Source organism: Zeus faber (assembly GCF_960531495.2).
Source record: "Zeus faber genome assembly, chromosome: 22".
Taxonomy (NCBI): domain Eukaryota; kingdom Metazoa; phylum Chordata; class Actinopteri; order Zeiformes; family Zeidae; genus Zeus; species Zeus faber.
In genome coordinates this window covers 21644674-21654667 of record NC_137209.1, presented here as the reverse complement: position 1 = coordinate 21654667, position 9994 = coordinate 21644674, and the positions used below count along the sequence as shown (strand labels likewise).

The 9994-nt window shown below is 44.2% G+C and overlaps 1 protein-coding gene across 1 annotated transcript in view; it reads left to right on the top strand.

Moving 5' to 3' along the window:
* Positions 1-961: 961 nt before the first annotated feature.
* The window catches only part of adgra3 (adhesion G protein-coupled receptor A3), a 41215-nt gene continuing 32182 nt past the window's right edge, over positions 962-9994 (top strand). The window contains exon 1 of the mRNA XM_080023640.1: positions 962-1084. Coding sequence (XP_079879766.1) covers positions 1029-1084 — 56 coding nt within the window. The 5' untranslated portion in view covers positions 962-1028. The remainder of the gene's footprint in view (positions 1085-9994) is intronic.

Genomic DNA, 9994 nt, shown 5'->3' with positions numbered 1-9994 from the left:
ACAAAGAGGACGGAGAAGAAGAGGGAGAAGGAGGAGAAGGAGGAGGAGGAGAAGGAGGAGAAGAAGAAGAAGGGGAGCCCCGGTGACACACGCGCACAAAAACTAAAAAAAAAACATGGAGCGCGACCGTCTGCTCCAGGAGCGCCGAGCCCCGGTGCTAACGCGGCGCCGCGTACGCTCCTCTCCCTGAACGGACCGCGGCCGGTTTTCAGCTTCTTTTGACACTTTTCGACAAAAAAAAAACGAAAAACAACAACAACAAACCAAAACGAAGCGACGATAATCGGCGGTGCGTACAGAGCTACGGACATCGGCGGACCCGAACGTCGTTTGTAGTTGACGATTAATCGACAAACAAATTATTGCGATTAACTTTTTTTTTTTTTTTTTGTTTTTTTTTTTTTTTAGTTTGTCTTGAAGCCTCTGCAACAGCGACATGAATAAACGCACATACATTGTTTTAATTGTTAAAAAAATACAGTGAAATAATGCGTGTCTGCCTGTTACAGAAGAGCCATTTATTGGCATTGGACGTTGGAACGTAACGTTTTGGGGTAAACGGATAGATTCCCTCAACCCAGCAGATGGGAATTAACGTCCTACTTATTACGACACTTCTTCCAGCTCAGGGTTAGAAATCCCCCCGGGAAATCGGACGGAAAGAAACGATTTTTGGAGTCGTGGCGGTTTTTACGATACAAATCGCGATCTGCTCGAATAATCGCGATCAAGCGATCACATGCGATCGTAGACAAACCCCTCACGCCGCCCTAGTACTTTTTTTTTCTTACATTTTTTCGTTCCCAAATGCTGCAGTGGTGTTTTGGGGGAAAATGAGGGTGGATGTGTTGCGGGCGTTTTGGCTGGTGTTGCTGCTCAGCGGTGGCGGTGGATCGGCCGTGACGTCCGACTGCAAATCGTACGACGAGCGGGGGAAGAGCACCGGGAGAAGCCCCCCGGGGCCCCCGGGTCCTCCGTCCCCCAGCGGTGGCGGCGGCGCGGCGGACAGGAAGGTGGTGTGCAGCAACATGGAGCTCCATCAGCTGCTGCACCCAGACTCCTTCCCCAACAGGACGGTGACACTGTGAGTAGCACATGGATGGGCGGATGGATGGATGGATGGATGGGCGGGTAGGTAGATAGATGGATGGATGGGTAGATAGGTGGATGGGTAGGTGGATGAATGGGTGGGAAGATAGATGGATGAGTGGGTGGATGGATGGATTGGTGGATAGATAGATGGGTGGATGGGTGGGTAGATGGATGAATGGGTAGATAGGTGGATGGGTAGGTAGATGGATGGGTGGGTGGGTGGGTGGATGGATGCATTGGTGGATAGATAGATGGGTGGCTGTTTGGATGGGTAGACAGACAGATGGATGAACGGGAGACATTTCAGAGAGATGTAGAGACTTCATCGCGGTGTTTGCAGCAGCTCACATCAAAACTATAGGCAATAATAATGTAAAAAAGAAAGACAGAAAAGCAATATGCAGTATGCAATAAACCTGAAAATTAACAAAAAATATAAAGATAGAAATATAAAGATATATACATAGAAAAAAATGTGAGACAGTAAACCAAAAAATAAAAAAAGAATTAGAACCCAATGGCGACAGTAAACCTAAAATAATAATAAAAGGGTAAAAGTTGTAAATGCTAATAGTAAAAAAAAGGTAAACTATTTACTTATTTTTAATTTAATTCATTGAGCCTCTTTTTCATTTAAATATTATTATTGATATTATTATTAGTAGTATTATTTTATTATGACTACTATTAACGTAAAGCACTGAGTTGCATTTTGTGCATGAAAGATGCTATATATGTAGATATGTGTGTGTATACAGTATATACAGTGTGTATATGTGTATGCAATATAATTGAAACCTCCTCTAACTAATTATATTCCCTATTTGTCATCCCTTCCACACAGCTGTGAGGGTGTAATTGAAAACATTATGTGTGTCGTAGCTACATGTCTCTATTTCAGAAAGTTGTTCCCCTTAAAATAAATATTCTTAATCTGTTAATATTTTGTCAATGGGGTCGCTGCTTTGATCTCCACGATGTTCTGCGTCTATTTGAATGTCATTCGATACTGCATTGCACGTGTTCCCCAAATATATTTCGATTTTTTTTTTTATATTTATAACGCAGCTCAGGCTTTGAATTTTATTTAATTTTTTTCTGGTCTTTGTTCAGAACTGTCTGTAATGAGACAGATCCTTAATTTATCGTTTGCGAGGATTCCTATCAATTGCCTCCCAAACCCTTATTGGTACAGTTGCTCAGTCCTTGTGCGTTCCCCTGGAGACCATACCCAACATGAGAAAAGCACCCCAGCACTTGTTGGTATCCTTGGGAACTTAAAGTAACTATTATTATTATTATTGCGAGGGGATTTGTCTGCTGCTACTATAATTTGGTTTTATTTAGAATCATTCTCAATTTTATTTAAAGTTGCAATCCATAAGGTTGTTTAGTGTAAAATAAATTCCCATATTTGACACTTTGATGCAAGTGTCATTTATAAAAGAACATATTCTCTTCCCATTGTTGGTGGCAGGGTCCGCCTTTCTCTGCAAGAATTCAAAGACAGAAAAATTAATTTGGTAAGGCAGCGCAGCTCGCTTTGCTCGGTAAACTGTCTTTATAGTTTAACATTAGGGGCGGGCATGGTTATCGACTAATCGGTTAGTCGACTCGGGCAGTGGCGTCGACTTCTGAGAAACTATTCATGGTTAATAAGTGTAGCACACGCTTCACGAGAAACTCCGCGTGGACTTGAATAAGTGAAGCCCATAATGACCGCGCTTGTATGAGAGAATGATGGCGGCGCGACAGAGCGAAGTGTGGCGTTATTTTACCCAAAATGAGAAAAGAAGTAGAGTCCTCTTTGTGTGGGATGAACCTACCACGGTTATACTACTGTGATGCCGAATCATTAGCAGGTTTCGTTTTATCCTCTCTGGTACGACTTGTTTTTGTTTGGTCACTGCAGCACTTATTTGCCCGGGGCTGGCTCTTCCTAAAGGAAGCAACTGTGCAACTGTGTCCCTCTCCGGCGATGGGGTGCCCGCGGTGGGGTGCCCGCAATCGGGGCGCCAGAGCAGTGTGTTTTTATTTTAGAGTGTAGGTTGTTTTATTTTACGTCTCCTTATGGAGCAAATCAAGTGCGTATGGGATGGAATGGAATGAAAGCGTGCAAAATGGGGACACTTTCTCTGTCACTCTCCCCCCGATCGCCCCCTCTCCATGCGTGATGCGCAGAAAATAATCTTTTCGATTCACACATATTCAAATATATTTATTATTCCCTTTATTTATAATTCCTCACTGAAATATTGTCCCGGTGCATTGTGTAAGCTTCTGCCTGTTTCACCCTGTTATTGTAGTGCACACTGACTGACAAAAAAAACAACCGCTCGACTTGAAGGATCTCAGTCGACTGACGGGTTTCTGACTGATTATTCGACTTGCGACTTTCAGGGGGCAGTCCTATTTATGTCCGGTCTTGGCCAGGACACTCCGTAAAATATATTTTTAATCTCAGTGAGACTTTTCCTGGTTAGTTAAAGGTAACAAAGCTAGTTACTTTTTTTTTACCTGCGGTTGGAATAATTTTAAATATCACCTGTTGAAGTTCTTTTATTTATGTACTGCTTACTGTTTTAACATGCGGTTAATGGTCAATGTGTGGGAGGGGGGGCGTGATGACGTCACGGCTAGTCGACTAATCGACTGATATTCTTGTTAGTTGTCGACAACTAAAAAAAATGAAGATGCCCGCCCATATTTAACATTCACAAAAATAACAGAAAATATCTCCAATGCCTCAAAAAAAAAAAATCTGTTGATCCGTATCACATTGATTTCTGGGTCTTGCAAGTGAAATTCACCCAACACGGGCGATCTCATGGATTTCCACTGTAATAAGTTTTAAAAATGTGTTGTTACAGACATCTACTGAATGTTCTACTCCACTTCACCCTCACGCTGTCGAATATGAGATAGCTGTTGTCAGGAAGTAATGGTCGGGGAATTAGTATTTGCTGCTCTTGTTATTTTTGTCTTAAGTCGATGTCTGAAAAGCGAACAAGCCTGGATTACTGTCTTCTCTGAGCGTGGAGTCCCTCGTGTTGTTTTAAGTGACAGTGATGGATTGAAAGGGGGAAGCCGTGTTCCTTCTGACCCGCCAAGCTTAAAACCCCGGGAGTCAAGGGAAGTCCTCACAAAGAACGAGCAGGACAAGGTTAGGTGGTGTCGGTCGGACTCCCGCCCCGACTACTCACATGGCTCCCTTCGGATTTTCTGGATTTCTTTGGTTAACCATGGCAAACAAATTTCGGGACAATCGTGGCTCGAGAACCCGCGGTCTTCCACGGGAAACCCACTGCAATTCCCCAGCAGAAGACATTGACAATTAAACTGTGATCCATGGTTGACGGCACAGTCTGAGGTGTTAATTTACGGTCTGTAAAATTGGCCACTTCTCCCGCCGGAGGTGCTGCGGTCCTGTTTGTTTTTTTTTTTTGTTTTGTTTTGTTTTGTTTTTCTGTTATTTACGACTCGCCTCGTGCAGTTGACTGGCTGTGGCACGGACAGAGCTGGTCCGGAGAGAAGTGCCGTGAATGGGAGCCAAGGCCACATCTCCCCCCTCCTGCTTTTGCAGTCATAGATCTCCACGTAGACCTCATATTCCGCTGTCTGCACTCGATGTGGTCTGTACTCGAGTTCAGTGTGGTCCATCAAAACCCGGACCGCATTGAGCTTGAACTTGGACGCTCGACTCTGCCTCTGTGGCTCGTTGAGTGTGAGCCCGAGCAAAAGATGTTTTATTGTCGTTTGATCCAATAGATCATTGTAAATGGGTTGTTGTGTGGCTTTGACCTGTCTATGGCCCTGTTGTCTGGGAAGTCAAGTTTCTATACTCCCAGCTCGCCCTTCAGCCCGGTTGCAGCCTCAGAGTGCCTTGCAGGCCTACATTTATGGGACAATTTTACAGCACCCCTTGTTCCCAAACCCTCAAAACAGCTAAAAAAGAATGATGCATTGCTGTGTCCGTTTTGCCCTCGCTGAAGTGAAGGTCCTCGGCCTATACGACAGACCTGGATATGGATGTAAGACTATACTATACGGCTTGCATTCCTCATACTCACTAGCGTTGGCAAACAAACCTCTCTCTTTGGTTTGTTTTGGATTTCATCCACAATTTTCACTGGCTCTCGCCAGATGAAGGAGGAAAAAAAACTGTCTGGAAAGGTTCGACAAAATACCACTCGGCTTTACACCTCCCTTTTATGAACTAGACTTTTGTATTGCGGCATTTCTTTTCGGCCTAGTTGATTCAACAACAGCTTACATTAGATTGTCACCGTGGTTAGGGTTTACTAATTTCTCATAACACACCTCTACGTCAGGAAATTACAAGGTTACAACAAGTTAGGTGTGATTAGAGTCCCATTAGTCTCTTAGCTCCCTTGCCATTTGGCCTGACTTCCTGACTCTCCTCCATATTTTGATTTGAATCCAACCTTTCCCTGAGAAAACCAATCAGTTTTGCGGTATTTGTCCTCGCTGGATGCTTGGTTTGAGTCGCTGCCAGCAAATTGTTCCAAAACCAGAGTAAAACCAGTAAACACCTCGGCTGCAGTGGGCTCTAAGGTTGAAATGGTATTTATTGGGATGCCATGCCAGTCCTGCACTGAAAGGAATTGGACAGCCCGGGGCTCGTCTGATTGGCGCTCATCCTAACGTATACAATGCACACAATAGTCAAGCAAAACTTTCTCATACTTGGGACACAGAATGACTCTCTGTGGAGAACGGACGAGGGTCGCATTCCCAGCATTTGTGCTCTCCAAGTGATAGTGCGTGCCTGAGTAATCTGAGAGGAAATGGCATAAACGGTGTTTACTTCTGGCCTGTTCGTATAAGACCGCTGAAACTCTAGAGTTTGAATTTCACCAAAGACGGTTACTAAAGAAGACACTCATCTTTCTTTCTCTTCCGTTGTTTCCTCGTTCACAAACAGCCCTGAGTCAGTGCAAACGACACCTAAAAGGAATGGGAGCGATAGGGTTGCGAGCGGGCTCAATTGTAGGCGTTTTAAAACAACAAGGCGTAAATACAACACGGAACTCACGCTGATACCCCATTGGGTGATGTCATCAACTTCAGAGTTCCAGTGCCGTGTGAATACAACCAGGAAAAAAAGCCCCTGAAGGTATCTAGGATGGGGGACCTCCCCAGTTCCTAGTTCCCCTCAGGGAGTCTCCACAACAGTTTGGTGGGTTGGTGGGGTGGTAATTTGCTCAGCTGCTATATCCAAATAACCATTAATTGAATTAATTAATAAATACAATAACACTCCAGTCCTAACCTTATGTCAATATTCTTCAGAACCCAGCTTCTGTTATGATGACGCAGATGTCCCCTATTGCCCCCATTTTCCGAGTAACTTTTCTTTCCCTTGGTGAGGTTATACATTTCATATTACATTTGATATAACCTCTGCTCCAAACTCGGGGTGCGACAACATATCTATACTGCAGTATATCAAGATCTATGCAAAATATCTCATGGTTTTTTTTTTATAACTGTAGCTGTTGTTCCCAATAGATTCGTCGATTTCCACACATTACGACTGATTTAACCAAGTGTTACTACATCTGAACACGACACTTTTTGGGGTGAGGGAGTGTGAAATCACCCTAGGATGACTCAAGTATTTTCAGGTTCCAAGATTCAAGAGGTTTATTTGTCACATACATGTACACACATAGTTATTTAAAACGGATAAAAATACTAAAAATGTGCATAAGGAACTGGAGCGCCTGTGTAGGCAGATGCAAACGGGCGGCGCCACATTTTTGTGCAACATCTCTTGTAGCGCTGTAACAGCCGTATCATGGTACTGTCGTTATCATGGGAAATTCATCGCAATGGTATTTGTGAGTGAGTGAGTAAAGTACTGATTCCCAAACCCTGGTGTTATTCGTGGCGTGTTCTGTACGGCCGGTAGCGTTTATTCTTGTGTATCTGCTCAGGTTTCAGCCTCGATGGCCCCACAGACAGACAGGAACCGGAGCCCACGGCCTGCGTTTCTTAGTCTTTACTCACCCGTCTCATATTTCTCCACTCGACTTGTTTAGTAGTGTAATGGGGGAGCCCTGTTTTCCCAGAAGGCACCTGGGCAGGATTGGGCGGCACACCTGGCCCGGGCTCCCTGTGCAGGATTAATGTCAGGAAGAAAAGCAGGGATTTCCTCTGCTCCGCAGGAAATGCATGCTCGGTTTGACGGCACGTCGGGGTGCAGTTAGCTGTCTGAGGCCACGAGTTAAAGTCAGGCCCGCATCTGGTTTCCCCGTGACATCCTTTCCATTTCCACTTTCTGCAGAGAAGGACGCTGCGCAAACCAGGGTGTCTGCAGACCCTTAAGAGAATCTTAAAATATCTTCACTTCAGTGTGTAGTGAAGTCATATTAGTCAGACATTAGTCATAAGTCATATTAGCCCTTAAAAGTCACGAAAAGGTCTTGCATTTGAATTCATGAGGTCGTAATTTAATACACAAACAGTCTGGTTTTATTTTTCTGTGTCGTTCTTTTGTCAAAATGAGTCAACTGTTGTGAACCCTGCTGCATAGTTCACTTCATACTTAACCTCATACTTAGACTTTCCTATTCTGGATTGACCCAGCTAACTTCATATTTACCTGACAAACTTATCCATGGAGAGAAATCCAAAATCTTTACCTGTGAAGTTCTGTTCCTAATTTCTAACCTTGCTCATCTGACATAAAGGAAACCGTAATAACAGCTCATAAGATCTTCATAACCTACCCTATTAATTCCCATCACTTACCCCCACCCCTTACCAAATATTTAGTACTTAGCTTTACACTTACACTCAAGTGAACTTCGCACTTTGGGTTATACTACCATTGCTGCAAAAAAAAAAAACAACCTCTGTTTGTTTTGACATTTAAATCCAGTCAGTCAAACGCCCCAAACTAGTTCCAAAAGGCTTAGGGGTTTGAAAAAATCCTATTAAATTAGGAGGAATTACTTGCCTCCCATAAGTCACCTGACTCATTTGATCTGCCCGTGTGACTTGTACCCAGGTGTCCGCTGTTGTGCCCTGCCGGTGACTAGAAAGGTTTGTTTTACACTGGCCTGTGGGCTGAAGCAACGCTGCCGTGTTTTCCTTTGCCGCTCTGCAATGTTTGCCGAGGGGAGGGGGGGGGGGTTCCAAAGGCTCGTCGCTGACAGCTGCATGTTCAGTCGGTACGCAGCCTTTCATTATGCAGACCTCCGAGCTCGTCTTTTTGCCCGGTCGCGCCAACAATCCGGTTTTAATCACAGGCGAGCTCTTGGGTTGTGTTCGTTGCGGACGCGGGCCCACAGTCCATGTCCTATTGTTGTTTACACGCCATTGGCTTGTGGTTTTCATGCTCCAGACAGGGGAAGATATATCGTAGGTTGAATGTTCTCAAGTCCATGCCTTCTATTTGCAGTGCTCGCTGGACTAGCTTCAATAGATTCACCTCGTCTTCGCTATATGTTTTGTGGTTCTTGGATGGAGACTAGAGAGGCTTGTAAATAGCTTGTAGACGTGCGCCCCTCGTCCCGGTCTACCGTCCATAAGCCCGACTCCAAGTCAATGTTCTCCAAATCCAATCGCTGTTATCGGTTGAGCCCACAAGGTTGCTCCTTTCACCCGGAATGGGTGGGTCACTAAAAAGCCGCCGGGCAACACCAGGTGCTACACTGTCCTGCGATTTCAGACAGGACACATCAACACCTGTGACGTCTCGCTAATAATGCACAGGGTAAGGTATTTGGGGAATGGGCAGTTCTGTGGGAACGCCAGTGAAGAACCCTTGTAGAGCGTGCCGGGATTTAGTAAACCAGCACCTGATGGACGTAAGTGCATCCTTTTACAAACCCGAGTGGTCTGTACTGCGACTAAAGCAACACTCTGATCATTGGGAGTCAACCCTTCTCTCAAAACCGGATCAATTTAATTGATTCTCATGCCGATCACTTGGGTTGATTCCCAATGATCAAAAAAACAAGGCTTAGGCCTAAAAGATATAGGCGTTTCCCCTGAATGCAAATGGTTGTCTTTGGACTGCATTGTTTTGGGGACAGGCAATCCTTTGAGGAGCCACATGTCATGGCAGGTCCCAGCGCATCACTCCCGTTTTACCACCCCAGTAAGAGCTTGTTCCAGCCCCCGTAACAACACATGGCCTTGAATAGAGAGTTAGGAGTTCAACTTGACTTTAAAAAGTGCTCGGAGCTCAACACGCAATGCTCTAAAAAACAAAAAACAAACAACCCTTTGATGAAACAGCATTTTGATCCTCTTTTGGATCTTCCTTTTGTTCTTTCTTGCTTCTCGCGCTGAGTTTGCAATCTGACGAGCAGGCCTTTCTTTTTATTCGATGATTTTTCTCTAGTATCCAAAACAACAATAACAGAATAAGAACGATAAAAGCTTTAAATGAGGACAGTCAGCTATAGACCCATTTTATTATATATATTCATGGTTTTTAAATGTGAACTTTACACATGTATATGCAAATTATAGGTTTGTGTGTTGTGAGATGAGAGGGACCGGACAGTAATTCAATATTACTGTTTATCGACCTTCAGTTGTATTGTATCTTTATAAATGATGACATCATCATCATCGTTTTACAGTTGATTGACTTTTTCATGATCAAAGTTTGAAATAGTTTAAATATAATGCGAAACCTCTTGCTATCCTGTTGAATTCCCCCTGATGAGGAAATTCTTTCATATCACTCGGCTCCACTGAGAGCGTTCGGTCGTTTTAGCTTTAGCTCAAAGCAGAAACTCTTGATTTCAGAATCAGGGTGCCAGACCTGGCTCCGGCTCACAGAGTCTTATCCGTGCGATCAAGATAAGAGCGACTCCCGTCCTCGGTCGTCTCAGTGAGGAATTCCAGCGAATGTTTCTTT